This window comes from Scyliorhinus torazame, chromosome 5, assembly GCF_047496885.1.
Source record: "Scyliorhinus torazame isolate Kashiwa2021f chromosome 5, sScyTor2.1, whole genome shotgun sequence".
NCBI classification, from domain to species: domain Eukaryota; kingdom Metazoa; phylum Chordata; class Chondrichthyes; order Carcharhiniformes; family Scyliorhinidae; genus Scyliorhinus; species Scyliorhinus torazame.
The window spans coordinates 155,519,312-155,540,145 of record NC_092711.1 but is presented as its reverse complement, the minus strand read 5'-3'; the positions used below and the strand labels follow the sequence as shown (position 1 = coordinate 155,540,145).

The 20,834-nt window shown below is 48.8% G+C and overlaps 1 protein-coding gene and 1 pseudogene across 1 annotated transcript in view; one reads left to right on the top strand and one right to left on the bottom strand.

Annotated features, from left to right (window-relative positions):
• The window catches only part of LOC140417986 (uncharacterized), a 61,265-nt gene that overhangs the window by 23,074 nt on the left and 17,357 nt on the right, over positions 1–20,834 (bottom strand). The window contains exon 3 of the mRNA XM_072501417.1: positions 3,540–4,388. Coding sequence (XP_072357518.1) covers positions 3,540–4,388 — 849 coding nt within the window. The remainder of the gene's footprint in view (positions 1–3,539; positions 4,389–20,834) is intronic.
• Positions 15,568–16,317, top strand: LOC140420189 (josephin-2 pseudogene; annotated as a pseudogene).

The following is a 20,834-nucleotide window of genomic DNA, read 5'->3' as shown; positions in this document are numbered from 1 at the left end:
AGGGCCTGTACTGCATTGTAATGTTCTATGTTCTATGATTGCCAGGGCTCTGACTTCGGGGGCCTCGAGTCCCTCCATGCTAGTACTTTCCGCCTCTGGGCCACCAGGGAAGCAAAGGCCAGAACGTCTGCCTTTTTCTCCTCCTGGATTCCTGGATCCTGCGACACCCCAAGAATCGCCACCTCTGGACTCAATGCCACCCTCGTATTTAATACCTTGGACATGACGCCAGCAAACCCCTGCCAAAATCCCCTCAGCCTTGGACATGCCCAGAACATGTGGACATGGTTCGCTGGTCCTCCCGCACATTTAGCGCACCTGTCCTCCACCCCAAAGAATCACTGTCATATGAGCCCGGTGCACAACCTTGAATTGAATCAGGCTGAGTCTGGCACAAGTTGCGGTTGTGTTGACTCTACTCAATGCATTCGCCCAAAGGCCCTCCTCAATCTCTCCCCCCAGCTCCTCCTCCCACTTTCGCTTCAGCTCCTTGGTCTGCATCGCCTCTAATCCCATAAGCTCCTTATAAATGTAAGAAACACTCCCCTCACCTATCCATCCTCTAGAAACCACCCTATCCTGAATCCCCCTTAGCGGCAGGAATGGGAAGGTTGGTACCTGCTTCCGCAAAAAGTCCCGCACCTGCAGATATCAAAATTCATTACCCCCCGACAATGCAAACTTCTCCTCCAGTGCCCTCATATTCGGAAAGCTCCCCTCTATAAACAAGTCCCCCATCCTCTCAATCCCCGCTCTCTGCCAAATTCGGAACCCCCCGTCCATCCTCCCCGGGGCAAACCGGTGATTATCACAGATTGGGGACAAGACCGATTCTGCCACTGCTCCCACACGTCCCCTCCACTGCCCCCAGACTCTCAAGGCCGCCTCCACCACGGGGCTGGTGGAGTACCGTGCCGGTGTGAACAGCAGAGGCGCAGTTACCAGCGCCCCCAGACATGTGCCCATGCAAGAAGCCGCCTCCATACGCACCCATGCCGACCCCCCCACCTTCCACCAGCCACTTCCTAATCATGGCTATGTTAGCCGCCCAGTAATAGTTGCTAAAGTTCAGCAGTGCCAGCCCGCCCTGACCCCGACTCCGCTCCAGCATTACCCTCCTCACTCGCAGGGACTTGTCCCCCCATACAAAGCCCGCTATAACTATAGTGACACACTTAAAAAAGGACCGCGGGATGAAGATGGGGAGACATTGAAAAACAAACAGGAATCTCGGGAGGACCGTCATTTTCACCGCTTGGACTCTGCCCGCCAGAGACAACTGGAGCGCATTCCATCTCCGGAAGTCATCTTTCATCTGATCCACCAACCGGCCAATTTCAATTTGTGTAGCCGGTCCCAATCCCACGCCACCTGGATACCTAGGTACCTGAAACTGTCCCCTGCCACTCTAAACGGCAGTTCCCCCAGTCGCCTCTCCTGGACTACAAACATCTCGCTCTTCCCCATATTAAGTTTGTACCCCGAAAAGCAGCCGAATTCCCCTAAAATTCCCATAATTTCTTCCATCCCCTCAATTGGATTCGAAACATACAAAAGCAGGTCGTCCGCATACAGCGAGACTCTGTGCTCCCCCCTCCCCTGGACGAGCCCCTTCCAGCCCCTTGAAGCCCTCAGAGCAATTGCCAGTGGCTCTATAGCCAGTGCAAACAGCAGTGGGGAGAGGGGACATCCCAGTCTCGTCCCCCGGTGTAGCCTGAAATATTCTGAAGTTGTCCTGTTTGTCCATACACTTGCCACTGGAGCCTGGTACAGCAACCTGACCCAGTCAATAAAGCCCCTCCCAAATCCAAACCGCCCCAGGACCTCCCAAAAATAATCCCACTCAACCCGTCAAAAGCTTTCTCCACATCCATTGCGACCACTACCTCCACCTCCCTACTTTCCGAGGGCAACATGATCACATTTAACAGCTTTCTTACGTTGGCCACCAGCTGCCTGCCCTTAACGAACCCCGTCTGATCCTCCACAATGATGTCCGGTACACAATCCTCAATCCTGGAGGACAAAATTTTGGCCAGCAGTTTGGCATCTACGTTCAACAGGGAAATCAGCCCGTAGGACCCACATAGCTCCGGGTCCTTGTCCCGATTCAGGATAAGCGAAATTGTGGCCTGTGACACCATCTGGGGCAGAACCTCCCTCTCCCTTGCCTCGATAAACACCTTCATCAGCACCGGTCCCAATATCCCGGAGAACATTTTATAGAACTCCGCTGGGTACCCGTCCGATCCCGGGCCTTACCCGGCAGCATGGCCTTCAGACCCTTCACTATCTCTTCCAACCCGATCGGGGTTCCCAGCCCTTCTAACAGCTCCCCGTCCACCTTCGGGAAAGTCAGCCCCTCCAGGAAGTGCCTCATCCCCTCCGGCCCCGCAGGGGGTTCTGACCTGTACAACCTGCTGTAAAAATCCCGAAGCGTCTTACAACCCCTACCGAGTCCCCAACTAAGTTTCCATCCCCGACGCTAACTTTCCCTATTTCCCTAGCTGCCTCCCGCTTTCTAAGCTGCTGTGCAAGCATCTTGCTGGCCTTCTCACCATGCTCGTATATCGCCCCCCCTCGCCTTTGAGCTATTCCACTGCCCTCCCTGTGGTTAACAAGCCAAACTCCGCCTGTAGCCTCCGCCGTTCCCTTAAATGCCCTATCTCTGGAGTCTCCGCATACCTCCTATCGACTTGTAGAATCTCTTTTACTAGTCGGTCCGTCTCTGCCCTGTCCGTCCTGTCCCTGTGAGCCCGGATCGAGATCAGCTCTCCTCTCACCACTGCCTTCAGCGCTTCCCAGACCACTGCTGCTGAGACCTCCCCCGTATCATTTACCTGCGGGTAATGCAGCATGCATTTCCTCAGCCTCTCGCACACCGCTTCGTCCGCCAACAGCCCGACATCCAACCTCCGTTGCGGGCGCTAATTGCTATCTTTACTCACCTGCAGGTCAACCCAGTGTGGAGCATGGTCCGAGATCGTAATCACCGAATACCCCGTGTCCACCACCCCTGCCAGCAAGGCCCTACCCAAAACAAGAAAATCGATCTGAGAGTATACCTTATGTACGTGGGAGTAGAAAGGAAACTCCTTAACCCTCGGCTGCCTAAATCTCCATGGATCCACCCCACCCCATCTGCTCCATGAACCCTTTCAGTTCCTTTGCCATTGCTGGCACCCTGCCCGTTTTCAAGCATGATCGATCCAGGCCGGGATCAATAACTGTATTAAAGTCCCCTCCCATGATCAGTTTGTGCAAGTCCAGGTTCTATTTTCTCTTTTATCAGTTTCTTGGTCCTCCTTTGCTGAATTCTAAAACAAGTTCCCAATCCTCAGGCTTACTACTATTTGGGCCACTTTATGATCCTCTTCCTTTGATCTAATGGAATCTTTAACTTTTCTTGTTCGCCACGGTTGCATCACTTTTCCTGTCTCAGAATCCCCGAGAGAGAAAGAGAAGAGAGAACGAAATGCAGCCCTGGATGTAATTGAAGCAGAAACAATAACAGCAGAATCCATCACTAATCAATTGTGAACTTGTTGGTGTCTCAGCAGGGACGAGGAAACACAGAATCCCTTCCCACACTGAGAGCAGGTGAACGGCTTCTCTCCAGTGTGAACTCGCTGGTGACTCTGCAGGCTGGATAAGCGAATGAATCGCTTCCCACACTGAGAGCAGGTGAACGGCCTCTCCCCAGTGTGAACTCGCTGGTGTCTCCGCAGGTTGGATAAGTAAGTGAATCCCTTCCCACACTGAGAGCAGTTGAACGGCTTCTCCCCAGTGTGAACTCGCAGGTGTTTCAGCAGGCTCGATGAAGTAGTGAATCCCTTCCCACACTGAGAGCAGGTGAACGGCTTCTCCCCAGTGTGAACTCGCTGGTGTGTCTGCAGGCTGCTTGACTGAATGAATCCCTTCCCACACTGGAAGCAGGTGAACGGCCTCTGCCCAGTGTGAATTCGCTGGTGTGTCTGCAGGCTGCTTGACTGAGTGAATCCCTTCCCACAGTGGGAGCAGGTGAATGGTCTCTCCCCAGTGTGAACTCGCTGGTGTTTCTTCAGATTGGATAACGCAGTGAATTCTCTCCCACACTGAGAGCAGGTGAACGGCCTCTCCCCAGTGTGAATTTGCTGGTGTGACTTCAGGCTGTCCAACCGAGTGAATACCTTCTCACACTGAGAGCAAGTGAATGGCCTCACCCCAGTGTGAACTCGCTGGTGTTTCCTCAAATTGGATAACTCAGTGAATCCCTTCCCACACTGAGAGCAGGTGAATGGCCTCTCTCCAGTGTGACTGCGTCGGTGAACTTCCAGCACAGATGGGGATCTGTATCCCTTCCCACAGTCCCCACATTTCCACGGTTTCTCCATGTTTTGGGTCTCCTCGTGTCTCTCCAGGTCAGACAATCAGTTGAAGCGTCGTCCACACACAGAACACGTGTACGGTCTCTCCCCGCTGCAAATTGTGAGATGATTTTTCAGGCTGTGTAACTGGTTAAAGCTCTTTCCACAGTCAGTGCTCTGGAACACTCTCACTCGGGTGTGTGTGTGTCTCGGTGCTTTTCCAGTCACACTGCTGTTTAAACTTTGTTGAAGTCAACAGGTCGGGCAAACATTCCTCCTTCCCGATGTAATGGCCGATGAACCGAGTGACTCTGTCAGATCCAGACGTGATGTTTGAGATTTCTGTCTGTAAATCCTTTCCTTTGGAGTTTACAAAAGACATCAGTCAGTCCAGGATAGAAATTCAGAACAGATTATTTTAATTTCTATGAAACATTCTTTCCTCTCTCATTCCCCAAAAGCTGTAAATCTCCATCCCACACACTCTCCCTCCATTCTCACTCTGCTGTATCTAATATTCACCCTCCCAATTCTCCTGAAGGTGCTGATTCAGGCTGATTGACAGATCCATGCTTCCTGTCCTGGACACAGAGACCACAACAAATAGGAGCTGCAGTTGGCCATTCAGCCCATCAAGCCGACTCGACCATTCAATGAGATCATTGGCCGATCTACCTCAGCACCAGTTTTCCACACTATTCCCCCATATCCCTCAATATCTTCAATATCGAGAAACCTATCCCTCTCGGTCTAAAAATACTTGATGACTGAGGCTCCACAGTCCTCTGGGGTAGAGAATTCCAAAGCTTCACCACATTGTCTTTGAATTCATTACCGGGGGCAGCATGGTGGCGGTGATTAGCACTGCTGCCCCTCAGTGCCGAGGACCTGGGTTCGATCCTGGCCCCGGGTCACTGTCCATGTGGAGTCTGCACATTCTCCCTGTGTCTGCATGGGTCTCACCCCACAATATAAAACAATGTGCAGGGTCGGTGAATTGGCCACGCTACGTTGCCCCTTAATTGGAAAAAAAAGAATTGGGTACTCTAACTTTATTCTTTTTGAAGGACAACCAAGTTTTGCAGCCAGAGGTGTAATTAAAGCATCGTAAAAAGTGTGGGCTAATGGAATGTTGTTTGGATGAAGGGGATTCCCTGTGGAGTTAATTCGATTTCAGCTTGGTAAGATGGTGTCAGTACTGGGAGGAGCCACTGTTTCAGGCTTTTTGCAGCAAAGCAGTGTTTTAGTTGAGAATTAGTTCAAGATGTGAGCAGAGGTCAAGCATCTAAGCTCAGTTGAAATATATGTTTGCAGCTAGATTGGCAGGTTCTTTCCAAGCAGTTCAGAAGAGTGTCATTCGAAGGCGAGCTAAAACAAGCTGAAACAGCTTCCCAGGTTTCTTCATGGTTCTGACAGAATTCAGATCTTGTCTTTAAAGTGGTGGCACAAGATCTCTCTTTTTCAAAGAACATCTGTGTAAAGCATGTATTGCTGAGGGCTAACTGTGTTTAACGGTGGATTGAGAGCTGAGATGGTGTTTTTGTTGTTTGAGTGGGAATAAAGGTAGCAGTTAAGGGTTACTGTATTCACTGTATTGATTAGCATTGTTTAAGGGCTAATTGTCAGCTGTTTTCTGGTGGGATCTTAAACTTATTTTAATATTGTGCCAGTAATAAAGTTTGTTTTCATATAGCACAGCCCTATTTTTTGTGAAATCACTCCTGGAGTGAGGTATCCTTTCCTCACAATCTTACAAAACACAAATAAAATATTGGGGTTTGTGTCCAGTATCCGAGCCACTGTTGGGGTCTAGTCTGGGGTCATAACAGTGAGGAGGTGGGTTATGTGGATGTTTAGCGAACTTCGTACCCGAGGAGCAGAGATTTTACCTTCTTTCCAGCCCCACAGCAATGTCAGACTAGAATCAACAACCTTTTTGTGCCGAGGACGATCCTACACCTTGTGTCCACTTGCACCACAGGGAGCATCGTAATCGCAGACCTTCCCCCGTTTGTCTGGAGTTTCTGCTCAAGGGCTCACCCCCAGGTCAAGAATGTGGAGGTTTAGAGCCTCCCCGAGTTCATTTTTCTGCACTTTCGGGAAGAGTTTGAGTTCCTCCTTTTGGTTAACTCGACCCCTGGGATTTCCCCGCTCCATTTTGTGGGATACGTGTAAAGTTTATGCTCAGGGCTGGTCATTTCTTACACTGCTAATAAAAGGTGCAGGATGCTGGAGAACCAGCGGCGTCTGGAGGTTTGTTTGGCGAAGATGAAGAGAATTATAAGAAGCTTCCTAGTAAGCTATTGCTGAAGGAGGTTAACGCAGCAAGAGTGGCTTTGGGCTCCCTGTTTACTCAGCAGGCCGAGAAAAGTTGAACGTTTGTGAGGTCGAAGTTTTCGAGTTTGGGAATAAGCCGAGCAAATACTTGCCTGTTTGACAAAGAAAAAGGCCGACTTTAGAGCGAATCCCTCTGTGTGGCTTGGGGGATGGAAAAGGGTCATGAAGACGGAGGCGACAAACAGGGATTTGAGGAATTCCATGCAGGATTATACAAGTCTGAGCAGTCTGGTGATGTGTTGGTGGGTGTGGAACATTCTTTCTCTTCCCTGAAGCTTCTGGAGGCCTCAGAAAATCTTCATGAGACAGCTGGTTTGTAATGCAGAACAAGGCCAGCAGCGCGGGTTCAATTCCTGTCCCGGCTGAGAATTCTGAATTCTCCCTCTGTGACCCAAACAGGCGCCTGAATGTGGCGACTTGGGGCTTTTAATTGCAGTGTTAATGCAAGCCTACTTGTGACAATAAAAGATTATTATATTATTTCTAGGGAACAGGTATCAAAGGCCAAGAAGGAGATGCAGCCGGGTAAAGCCCCGGGACCGATGATGGCTGTGGGTGTGACTTTTATCAGTGGTCTGAGGATTTGTGTTGGACCCATTGGTAGATATGTGTTGTTACTCTTTTGACTCGGGGATGCTGCCACCGACTCTTTGTGAGGTGAATATCTCTTGGATTCTGAAGGTGGGCAAGGACTCAGAGGAGTGGGCCTCTTATTGGCCAATCTCTCTTTTGAATGTGGACTTGAAACTGCGATCTTAAGTTTTGGCGATAAGGCTGGAGGACATCCTTCCGACAATCGTGCGGGAGGACCAGACTGGGTTTATAAGGGGAAGATTTTCCAGTAACAATGTTGGAAGGTTGCTGAATGTGATTCAGGCTTTTCATAAATATGCATTGGATGGGCTGGTGATCTCCTTCAATGCAGAGAAAGTTTTTGCTTGAGTTGAGTGGAATTATCTGGTGTATCCGCTGCGAGGCTTCAGGTTGGGTGAGGATTATATTGAGTGGATTCAATTGTTACATCACAGACCGGCAGCGGCGGTGCTTACCAATGGTATAAGATGTTGAATTTTGAGCTTCAGAGAGGGACTAGACTGGGCTGCCCTCTGTCCCCCTTGCTGTTTGCGTTGGCCATTGAGCCCTTGCCGGAGGATATTAGATCAGATCCTCTGAGGGGTGGAGTGAGGCAGAACAATATCATTCTGTGTGCAGATGACGGGCTGCTGTTTGTGTTGAACCCAGTGTTTCAGTCCCAGACATTATTGAAGTAGTGGATAGATTTAGTGACTTCTCTCGTATCGAGATCAATTTTACTGAGTCTGAGCCCATGCCGGTGGGAGGGGTTGAGGGGTCAGCTCCCTCCTCTGGCTATCTTCCCCTCAGATGCCCCCCCACGACATTTAAAATCCAGGGAATGTCAATGGCCCCCCCCTCTTTCAGACAGCTATGTGGGGCCAACTTTCCACAGCTGATGGTGACTATTAGGTGGGACCTTGCCCGGTGGTCGGCTCTTCCGATTTCATGGCGAGGATCGCCTTCATTAAAATGAATGTGTTGCCCAGACTGTTGTACCCTCTGCAGATGCTGCCTATACTGCTGTCGACCAGAGTCGTTAGGGGAATTAAACAAATCAGGGCAGCACCTACTCAGTTAATGGTAGGGAGTTGGGGAGAGTCACAGAACAAAGATATCCAGGAGTACAGGTTCATAGCTCCTTGTAGGTGGAGTCGCAGGTGGACAGGATGGTGAAGAAGGCATTCAGTATGCTCAGTTTTATTGGTTAGAATATTGAATACAGGAGTTGGGATGTCTTATTGAAGTTGGACAAGACATTGGTAAGACCGCACATGGATAGGCTGGGACATAAATAAGGTATATAGTCAACATCTTTTCCCTAATGTAGAGGAGTCTAGAACTAGAGGGCATGGGTTTAAGATGAGAGAAGAGAGATACAAAAGAGACCAGAGGAGAAGTTTCTTCACACAGAGGGTGGTGAACATCTTGAATGGGCTGCCAGAGTCAGTGGTAGAGGCGGGTACAATTTTGTCCTTTAACAAGCAGTTAGACAGTTACATGGGCAGGCTTGGTATAGAGGGATATGGGCCAAATGCTGGCAAGTGGGACTAGTTTAGTGATAGAAACTGGGCGGCATGGACAGGCGGGGCCGAAAGGCCTGTTTCCATGCTGTAAATATCTATGACTCTACCTGGAACAAAAAGAAATCGCGCCTCAAGTTTGTTGAGCTCCAATCACCAGGAGCTCAGGGAGGGTATGGTCTCCTGAAAATCAAGCTTCATCAATTGGCCTCTCGTCTTAGGTTTTTAAGGGATTGGGTTAGGGTGGAACCAACATTCATCTGGCTCAATACAGAAGCAGACCAGTCAGTTCTCCCTCGATCTAAAACTGGCATAGGCTGATTATGGAATGCATCTCCATGCAATTTTTAATGTCTGTAATTCATTCTGAGTCTGATGCATTGGATAAAGTATGGGACTCCTATCTCAAATATCTAGGCTCCAATTTGACTGACTTGCTCCTCCTGGACTTCCCATGAGTGAATTCAATTTAACTTAGGCCGGGAGTAGGGCACAGTCGTTAGTACTGCTACCTCAGCGCCAGGGACCCAGGTTCAAATCCAGCCTTGGGTAGCTGTCTGTATGGAGTTTGTGTATTCTCCTTGTGTCTTTGTGTGTTTACTCCGGGTGCTCTAGTTTCCTCCCACTGTCCAAAGATGTGCAGCAAAAGTGGATTGGTCATGCTAATTTGCCCCTTAGTATCCAAGATGTGTATGTTAGGTGAGTTGACCATGTTCAATGCACCGGGTTAAGAGGATTGGATGGGGAGTGGGCTTCAGTGAAATGCTCTTTCTGAGGCTCAGTACAGATGCAAAGGGGCGAATAGCCTTCTGCACTACAGGAGTTCTATGTCATCTATGTTGTGTTATTCATTTTAATTTTATTATGCTGTTTGTCTGTTGGTGATATTTTTGGGTTTACAAACTGAATTGTTATATAATCTTACCCTCTTTCCCCACTCACTACTCTAACCCGTTAACTGGTTCTTCAATTGATCTGGCATTTCATCTCGAGGCTCTGGTCCCTCAAATATCCTGTTCCAAATTAATTCTGCAATGTGTTGCTTGGATTTATGTTGGCAATATCTCTTGTTCCGTTCTGTGCCCATTTTGCAGCATTTTTTCTGTTACTCTGTTGCATTCATTGTTTGAAAATTATTTAAAACGTAACAATTTATTAAAAATCTGTCCAACTCATCCGTGAATATATTCAATGACCCCCCACACCCCACTGGTCCCTGTGGAAGAGAAATAGAGGCTAATAACCCTCCAAGGGAAGAGATGACTGGATTTACTTTCTTACAGAACCATAAATAATATATCTAATCTGTACCATATAACAACACGAGACATATCTCAGTCTGATATTAATTTACTGTCCCCTTAAATGTCAGCCATCACCTGGAGAAACCAGCCCTTTAATTGTGAACATTGGGAAAGAGACCATCCTTTTAGCCAGGCAAATAAATGTGTCAAGCTGAGGGAGCAAAGGATGTCAATGTCTTTGAGAGAGAGAGAGAGAGAGAGAGACCTGGGCCAAGCTTTGCAGAGTCTGCACCCTCCCTGGATTCACTTCCTTTCCCTTCAGTTGCTGCAAGTGACCAATTGAAGGTGAGAATGAGAAAATAAATGGAAAGGGGGAGAAAATAAAGTGTTTTACTCACAGATGTTGGAGAGAAGAGGAAGTTTTCAGCTGTGTGAGGCCCCAGTTTTGCTCACTGGATGGTGGAAGAGAGTCCTTCCGGTTCACCAACTCTTCCCATTGGTCAACAACCTTCCTCCGCCCCACTCATTGTTCCCCCCCCTCCTCGAGACAAGGTTTCCAGGCAACCAGCTGCGGCCAGAACAAGAATCCTCTTTGTGATTTCCCCTCCCCCCCGCCCGGGACTGAGCATGTCCGCGGAAGAGGAGAGATTGCGCATGCTCAACCCTGAGCTTCCTGCTGAGGCGTTGACCAATGGGAAGGGTTGGATGACCGGAAGTACTCTGGTCCTCCAGCCAATCAGCGCGGGATTTGTGTGAGTGGTTATTGAGCTTCACACAGACTGAAACGTCCTCCTGTCTCCAACATCTGTGAGTAAAACACGTTCTTTTCTCTCCCTTTCCATTTCTTTTCTCATTCTCACCTTCAATTGGTCACTTGCAGCAACTGAAGGGAATGGAAGAGAATCCAGGGAGGGTACAGACTCTGGAAAGCTTGGTCCAGGTCCCTCTCTCTCTTAAAGACATTGACATCCTTTGCTCCCTCAGCTTGACTCATTTATTTGTCGAGACCCTCTCTGAAGCTCAAATACGACAACTATAAACCATCCATGAGCCCTGCCCCTGACCAGCCTGTAATATCACAGGGGCCGGTTCAGCTCAGTTGTTTGGACAGCTGGTTTGTGATGCAGAGCGAGGCTTCAATTCCCGGCTGAGGTTATTCATGAAGGCACCACCTTCTCAACCTTGTCTCTTGCCTGAGGTGTGTTGACCCTCAGGTTAAATCACCACCAGTCAGCTCTACCCCTTAAAAGGGGAAAGCAGCCTATGGTCATCTGGGACCTTGGCGACTTTACCTTTAATCTAACAATTGAATCCACTCGATACAATCCTCACCCAATTTGAAGCCTTGAACCGTATGCACCAGATAATCGACTCGAGCAAAAGCTTTCTCTGCATCGAAGGAGATCACCAGCCCATCCACTGTGTATTTCGGAAAAGCCTGAATCACATTCAGCAACCAACTGGAAAGTCTTCCCCCTTATAAACACCGCCCCGCATGATTGTTGGAAGGATGTCCTCCAACCTTCTCGCCAAAACATTAGATCGTAATTTGACGTCAAAATTCAAAAGAGATATTGGCCAATAAGACGCACACTGCTCTGGGTCCTTCAGAATCAGAGATAGTAGCCTCTCGAAGAGTCGATGGCAGCATCCCTGAGTCAAAAGAGTGACAATACATACCCATCAATGGGTCCAACAACAAATCCTCAAGCCCCCTATAAAACTCACACCCACAGCCATCCGCTCCTGGTGCTTTACCCAGCTGCAGCTCCTTCATGGCCTTTGAGACCTCTTCCCTAGAAAGGGGAGCATTAAGAGGCTCACACTGGCTTTCTGAGGCCTCCGTAAGCTTCAGGGAAAAGAATAAATGCTCCATATCCAGCAACACTTCACCAGACTTCAGAGACTTTATAATCCTGCATAGAATTCCCCAAATCCCTGTTTATCTCCTCTGTCCTCAAAACCCTTTTCTCTCCTCCAAGTCGCACAGAGCGAATTGTTCCAATGTCGGCCTTTTTCTTTGTCAAACAGGTCAAGTATTTGCTCGGTTTATTCAAACTCGTACAATGTCTGCCTCGCAAACCTTTCTCGACCTGCTGCATCAATAGGGAGTCCAAAGCCACTTTTGCCGCATTAACCTCCTCCAGCAATAGCTTATTCGAGATCTCCTTATAATTCTGCTCGGCCTTCGTGAAACAAACCCCAGACGTTGCTGGTTCTTCAGCATCCGAGCATAAACTTTACATGTCTCCCATAAAATGGAGGGGGGAATACTAGGGGTCGGATTAACCCAAAGGAAGAACTCCAACTCGTTATTAAAATGCTTAGTAAATGAAGTATCTCTTATCAGAAAGGCAGCAACCCTCCACATTCTCGACCTGGGGGTGAACCCTCGAGTAGAATTCCAGAGAAACAGGGGGATGGTCCACAACCGATGGTCACGACGGTGCAAGAGGACACCAGGTGTAGGATCATCCTTGACATAAAAATGTTGTTGATTCTAGTGTGACATTGATTAGGGCTGGAAAGAAGGTAAAATCTCCTCCCCTCAGGTGCAAGGTTCTCCAAACATCTACATAACCCACCTCCTCACAAGTAAAGGCCGACGCCCTAGCTTGCGGGGTGGGGGTGGAGGGGGGGGTGGGGGTGGAGGGGGGGGGTGGGGGTGGAGGGGGGGGTGGGGGTGGAGGGGGGGGGTGGGGGTGGAGGGGGGGGGTGGGGGTGGAGGGGGGGGGGTGGGGGTGGAGGGGGTGGGGGTGGAGGGGGGGGGTGGGGGTGGAGGGGGTGGGGTGGAGGGGGGGGGTGGGGGTGGAGGGGGGGGGTGGGGGTGGAGGGGGGGGGTGAGGGGGGGGGTGGAGGGGGGGGTGGAGGGGGGGGGGGTGGAGGGGGGGGGGGGGGGAGGAGGAGGCTGGTAACCGGGAGCTTATCTACCAGCGGATTTAAGGGGCAGTTGAAGTCACCAATCACAAAAGAGTTAGTTGAAGCTAACTCTGCAAAATGCACAATGGCCTTAGTAATGAACTCCAGGGAGTAATTCAGGGATCCATAAACATTCATTATTGAAGCAACATCTCCATGCACCGAACCTCTAATGATCACATATCTACCTCCTTTGTACTTGGTGCAGGTTTCAACCTTCAAAGGGGTATTTTGATTAATAAGGATTGCCACATCCCTGCTACTTGATGAAAAATCCTGCCCCACCCAATTCCGCCTCAATGTAAAGTGTTCCTTATCATCCGGATGAGTTTCCTGTAATAAAGCTATGTCGACTTTCTCCTTAAAAAAGGAGAGGATAACCATAGATTTGAGCCAGGGAAGTGGGATTGGAAATTTTCAGAGATGGGATTGGAAAGGAATTAGGACACTGAAAGATTTATTTCTTGGGGGTCGTTTTGCAGGATTGAAGGAGCTGGGAGCGAAGTATGGGCTGGAGCAGGGGGAAATATTTAGATATATGCAGGTTCGAGACTTTGCCAGAAAGGAGATACAGAGCTTCCCAGTAGAGCCAGCTTCCACATTGCTGGAGGAGGTGCTGACGACAGGTGGACTGGGGAAGGGATAGTATTGGTGGTTTATGGGGCTATTTTGGAGGAGGAGAAGGCGCCTTGTGTATTTATGTTTGCCCTATGTATTCTCATGTATGGCATGATCTATCTGAACTGTACACAGAACAATACTTTTCACTGGATCTCGATACACGTGACAATTAACAAATCCAATCCTCACCATTGAGGTGATAGTATTTCTAATCAGTAAGGCTACTCCACCCCCTCTGCCGTATTCTCTGTCCCTCCTGTAAACTTTATAACCGGCGTATTTGTCCAGTCCAGACCATCCTACTACTTGTTTTTGGACTGTGTTGAGTTCCCCTGAGACCTCCCCCTCCACTTATTAGTTTAAAGTCCTTCTGACCTCTCTATTTATCCTTTCCACGAGGACACTGGTCCCAGATCGGCTCAGGTGGAGACCGTCCCAATGGTACAGATTCCTCCTATCCCAATACTGATGCCAGTGCCCCGTGAAATGGAACCCCTCTTTCCCGCACCACTCCTTTAGCCTCGTGTTTACTTCCCTAATTTTCTCATCCCTGTGCCAAATTTGCATGTGGCTCGTGTAATAATCCAGAGATTATATCCTTTGAGGACCTGTACTTTAATTTTGTTCCTAGTTCCTGATTTTCCCCAAACAGGTCCTCTTTCCTACTCTTGCTGATGTTGTTTGTCCCAACGTGGAGCCCAACAACTGGGTCCTCCCCCTCCCTCTCCAATATCCTCTCAAGCCGGTTAGAAATGCCCTTCACACTGGCACCGGGCAGGCAACATACCATGTGGTCCTGCCTACAAAGGATGTTATCAGTTCCCCTAATTATAGAATTCCTGACAACTACCACTTTGTCTCCCCACTTGGATGGCCTCCTGTACCAGGGTGCAATGGTCAGCTAGCTCATCCTTCCTACAGCCACAGCTCCGATACCCTGTCCCTCGGGGCCCGCTCCCTGGAGACTCGGCTGCAAATCCTCGAGATAAGGTTTCTGTACTCACAGCTCCGAAACTCCATATCTCTGAGTCCGCTCCCTGGAGACTAGGTCTGGGGAATAGATATTGGAGTTGAGGTAATGGGGAATGAGAGGAAGGAATGTTCCATAGAAACTAGAATTCTCTGTTCTGAATTTCTATCCTGTACTAAGTATTGACTTTTGTAAACTCCTTTTACAGATATTACAAGAGGAGGAATTACAGACAGAAATCTCAATTGTCACGTCTCGGTCTTACAGAGTCACTCCTTGGGATCTGAGTATCATCGGACTTTGAACCTCGAAGGAGAAACGTTTGCCCGATCTGTCGGCATCAAAAGATTTTAAACATCAGTGTGACTGGAAAAGCACCGAGACACACACACCCGAGTGAGAGTGTTCCAGGGGACTGACTGTGGAAAGAGTCCAAGTCTTGGTCCTAGAGGAGCTCCCGCCGGTGGCCACTGTCTACGCCGCTTTCGGGGGTTTCGCGTTTTTTTTGCTTCCCCCCCCCCCGCCCCCCCACGATTTCCGGCAGCCTTTGGGGCTGTCCCGGGCGTCCAGCCGGGCCGGTTTCAGAACCGGCGAGGAACCCCACGCGAGTGTCTGGCGGCCGGAGCTGGGGTATCGGGCCCGGGACGCATGCATTTGGAGCAACGGGGGCGGAGCCAAACTGAGGATGAGGCGGCAGGCCCGAAGCCAGGGCGCAATGTAGTGGAGATGTTCCACACCGGGTGGCTCCCGCCAAGAGTGTTTTTTTTTTAAGAAGTCGGAAGTCCGGCCCCAGGGGACGTTTTGAGGAATATTTTTAAAAACTTTTTTTGGAAGAAATTTTTTGTTTTTAGATTGAAGAAAGAAAAACAATAAGTCGTTAAAAGATGCAAAAAGGGCTCTCCGTCCGGGCCTGGGTTGGAATGGCGCATCCTCGGAGTTGGTGGTGACTCACCCAGCAGCCTGCCCTCTCTCCCCGGGTGTGGGGATGTCAGAGCCCCCCCCCCCCCCCGGGTGTGGGGATGTCGGAGACCCCCCCCCGCCGGGTGTGGGGATGTCGGAGCCCCCCCCCGGGTGTGGGGATGTCGGAGCCCCCCCCTCCGCTGTACCACGAGCGGCAGCACCTGGAGCTCTGCGCCCTCCACGCCCTCAACAACCTCCTGCAGCAGCCACTCTTCACCCAGCAGCAGCTGGACGGGCTGAGCGGCCGGCTGGCTCCCGACTCTCTGGTGAATCCACATCGCAGTTTGTTAGGAACCGGGAACTATGATGTCAACGTCCTCATGGCCGCCTTGCTAACTCAAGGTCTCGCTGTGATTTGGTGGGATAAACGCAAGTCGCTCAGCAGCTTGGTGCTGAGCCAGGTCCATGGCTTCATCCTCAACATTCCCTCCAACATGACGCTGGGCTTTGTCTCGCTCCCCATCCAGCGCAAGCACTGGGTGGCAGTCAGGCAAATCAACGGGCCTACTACAACCTGGACTCCAAACTAAAGGCCCCGGTTCCAATCGGGAATGAGGAGGAACTGAGGAAGTTCCTGCAGGATCAGATCGCCCAGGATCCCTGTGAGCTGCTGCTGGTGGTGCCGAGGGAGATGGAGGAGGACGGAAGCTGGCTGCTCGCTCCCTGAACGCGAGACACGGGAGATCGGACAGCGGGAGCGGTGAGGGGGGAAAGTCTCGCCGCCGATGGCGGGCTGACTCAGACCTCCAGCTGTGACAGATTAAGCCAGCGTGCTGGGGAGGTGGAAAAAATAATTGGAAACTCTAAATGTATTTAAAAAAGAACTTGAAATGTTTAAAGAGACAATATCAGCAGGACTGTTATTGAACCATTGCCTCTATCATTTCCTATATTGCTCCATCGTCATAGTTTAAGTTCATTGACCAGACTGAAACAAACAGGAATGGGGTTTTAATACATAATATTATGCAATGTTGCTTGATGGTACAGTTAGAACTCAGCTCAATTCCTCGAGGTCACTCTCTCATTGGGAATATCACATCATTAAATAAAAGAATGACAATGTTAGGGGTGAAAATATTCACACGATGGCCTGAGAATAAGTAAAAAAAGCAGTTTATTATGTCAGAATTCTGGGTGGGAAGGTCTCAGACTCCACAGCCTGTGACAGCACCTTCTCTCACTTGAGCTAAAGCTCACACGGGTTAATATACAGATTCAATGGGCGGAATTAGTTGTTTTCTCATTTACATACAATCAATCAACTATATTCAAGTCACACTTTTTACATGCAGTCAATCAATTTTCCTGGCATACCCAATTATCACATATATGGTTAAAGTGGGTGTTGTCTTACCCACCCCTAACTTCATACAGAAGTCATTCAAAACTAACTAATGTGCCCTGTCTACAGCCTTAGACCCTGAGCTTATCAAGGATACATTGCAAGTCTTGTTCTGTGAAGCTGTTATCAGCGGCTGTTGGGACACTCCCTATACATACCCACGCTTGGGTCTCATGAGACAGTTTACAGGGGATGTGGCTTGTTCAGCCATTTTATATCACAAAATAGCTAACAGTCATTTTGTGTCTTTTCTGATGTTAACAGCATTGTGTATACACTATCTATTTCTACAAATTGCCTCTTCTAAACATGCATCTAAGCCAATGAGTACCTTTTGTTTCATCAGAACTATTTAAAAGTAATATGGGAGCACAGATGTAGTTACAGTGCCACCTATAATTTATATCATAGTCCAGTATCACAAAATGCCCTCCAACACTTCCCCCTTTTGGTCATGGAAGATGTTTACAGAACTCCAACCATATTCGGGTGTCCGACCAGCCAATGTTGGAAACGGGTGCGGAGGCAGATGTTGTAGCCCTCGCCTCGTTGATCGCCCGAAGGCAAATCCTGATGGGTTGAAGAGAAGCCTCTCCACCCTGTACCCTGGTGTGGCGGGGGGACCTGTTGGAATTCTTGACTCTTGAGAAGGTTAAGTTTGAACTGAGGGGAAGGATGGAGGGGTTCTATAATTCATGAGCATTATTCATTATGCACTTTCAAGAACTGGATAACATCGAACATTAGTTGGGGGGGATGGGTGGGAGGGTTGGGGGAGGGGGGTGGTGTGTGTTAATGGCGACTATGGGTGATTCCTGATTCCTTTTTGTCATTTGTTTATGTGAACATGCGGGCTAATGTTTGGGGTTTGGTGGGAGGATGGGATCATTGTTATTAATATGGGGATTGACATATTTGTTACTGATTATTGTTGGGTGTAAATCTGGGAGAAAAGAGGAGAATAAAAAAATATCTTTTTTAAAACTCACTTGGAATGTTGACCAATGGGAAGAGTTGGTGAACCGGAAGGTCTCTCTTCCACCATCCAATCAGCTCCCCCGTTGTTCGAACGTGGAAGCTGGACAATGAGCAAAACTGGGGCCTCACACAGACTGAAAACTTCTTCCTGTCTCCAACATCTGTGAGTAAAACACTTTCTTTTCTCCCCCTTTCCATTTCTTTTCTCATTCTCACCTTCAATTGGTGACTTGCAGCAACTGAAGGGAAAGGAAGTGAATCCAGGGAGGGTGCAGACTCTGCAAAGCTTGGCCCAGGTCTCTCTCTCTCTCTCTTAAAGACATTGACATCCTTTGCTCCCTCAGCTTGACACATTTATTTGTCTGGCTAAAAGGATGGTCTCTTTCCCAATGTTCACAATTAAAGGGCTGGTTTGTCCAGGCGATGGCTGACATTTAAGGGGACAGTAAATTAATACCAGAGACATGTCTCGTGCTGTTATATGGTTCACATTAGATATATTATTTATGGTTCTGTAATAAAGTACAATCCAGTCATCTCTTCCCTTGGAGGGTTATTAGTCTCTGGATTTCTCTTCCACAGGGACCAGTGGGGTGTGGGGGTCATTGAATATATTCATGGATGAGTTGGACAGATTTTTAATAAATTGTTATGTTTTAAATCATTTTTAAACACTGAATGCAACAGAATAACAAAAAAAATCGTGGCAAATGGGCACAGAACGGAACAAGAGATATTGCCAACATAAATCCAAGCAACACATTGCAGAATTCATTTGGAACAGGATATTTGAGGGACCAGAGCCTCGAGATGAAATGCCAGATCAACTGAAGAACCAGTTAACAGGTTAAAGTAGTGAGTGGGGAAAGAGGGTAAGATTATAACAATTCAATTTGTAAACCCCAAAATATCACAAACGGACTAACAGCGTAATCAAATTAAAATGAATAACACAACATAGATGACATAGAACTCCTGTAGTGCAGAAGGCTATTCGCCCGTTCACATCTGCACTGAGCCTCAGAAAGAGCATTTCACTGAGGCCCACTCCCCATCCAATCCTCGTAACCCGGTGCATTGATCATGGTCAACCCACCTACCCTACACACCTTGGACACAAAGGGGCAAATTAGCGTGACTAATCCACTTTCACTGCACATTTTGGACAGTGGGAGGAAACTGGAGCACCCGGAGGAAAGACACAAAGACAGAAGGAGAATATACAAACTCCACACAGACAGCCACCCAAGGATGGAATTGAACCTGGGTCCCTGGCACTGAGGTAGTAGTACTAACCACTGTGCACTAAGTTAAATTGAATTCACTCATGGAAAGCCCAGGAGGAGCAAGTCAGTCAAATTGGAGCCTATTTATTTGAGATAGGAATCCCATACTTCACCCAATGCATCAGACGCGGAATGAATTACAGACATTAAAAATTGCATGGAGATGCATTCCATAATCAGCCTATGCCAGTTTTGGATAGAGGGAGAACTGACTGGTCTGCTTCTGTATTGAGCCAGGTGAAAGTTGGCTCCATCCTCATCCAATCCCTTATGAACATAAGACGAGAGGCCAATTGATGAAGCCTGATTTTCGGGAGACCATCTCCTCCCTTCGCTCCTGGTGATTGGAGCTTAACAAACTTGAGGCAAGGTTTATTTTTGTTCCAGATAGGGTCACAGATGTTTACAGCTTGTAAACAGGCCCTTCGGCCCAGCTTGTCCATGCCGCCCAGTTTCTATCACAAAGTTAGTCCCACTTGCCAGCATTTGGCCCATATCCCTCTATACCAAGCCTGCCCATGTAACTGTCTAACTGCTTGTTAAAGGACAAAATTGTACCCGCCTCTACCACTGCCTCTGGCAGCCGTTCCAGATGTTCACCACCCTCTACCAGCCTCCCCGAACAGGCGCCGGAATGTGGTGACTAGGGGCATTTTGCAGTAACTTCATTTGAAGCCTACTTGTGACAAGCGATTTTCAATTTATTTTCATTTCATTCATTTCTATGTAAAGAAACTTCTCCTCTGGTCTCTCTTTTGTATCTCTCTTCTCTAACCTTAAACCTATGCCCTCTAGTTCTAGACTCCTCTACCTTAGGGAAAAGATGCTGACTATATGCCTTTTCTATGTTCCTCACTTTGTAGACTTCTAGAAGGTCACACCTGAGCCTCCTTCGCTCCAGGGAGAAAAGTCCCAGCCTATTCATGTGCGGTCTTACCAATGTCTTGTCCAACTTCAATAAGACATCCCAACTCCTGTATTCAATATTCTAACCAATAAAACTGAGCATACTGACTGCCTTCTTTACCATCCTGTCCACCTGCGACTCCACCGACAAGGAGCTATGAACCTGTACTCCTAGATCTCTTTGTTCTGTAACTCTCCCAAACTTCCTACCGTTAACTGAGTGGGTCCTGCCCTGATTTGATTAATTTCCCAAAAGACTCTGGTCGACAGCAGTATAGGCAGCATCTGCAGAGGGTACAACAGTCTGGGCAACGCATTCATTTTAATGAAGGCAATCCTCCCTCACCATGAAATCGTAAGAGCCGATCACCGGGCAAGATCCCACCTAATAGTCACCATCAGCTGTGGAACGTTGGCCCCATATAGCTGCCTAAAAGAGGTGCCATTGACATCCCCAGGTTTGTAAATGGCTTGGAGGGTGGGGCATCTGAAGGGGAAGTTAGCAAGAGGAGGGGGCTTACCCCTCAACCCCTCCCCACCGGCATGGGCTCGAACTCAGTAAAATTGATCTCGATACGAGAGAAGCCACTAAATCTATCCACTGCTCGAATAATGTCCAGGACTGAAAGACTGGGGTTCAACACAAACAGCAGCCTGTCATCTGCACACACAGTGATATTGTGCTGCCTCACCCCACCCTCCAGGCCCGATATCAGAGGATCCGATCTGATATCCTCCGGAAAGGGCTCAGTGGGCAACGCAAACAGCAAGGGGGACAGAGGGCAGCCCTGTCTAGTCCCTCTCTGAAGCTCAAGGTTTGATGCCC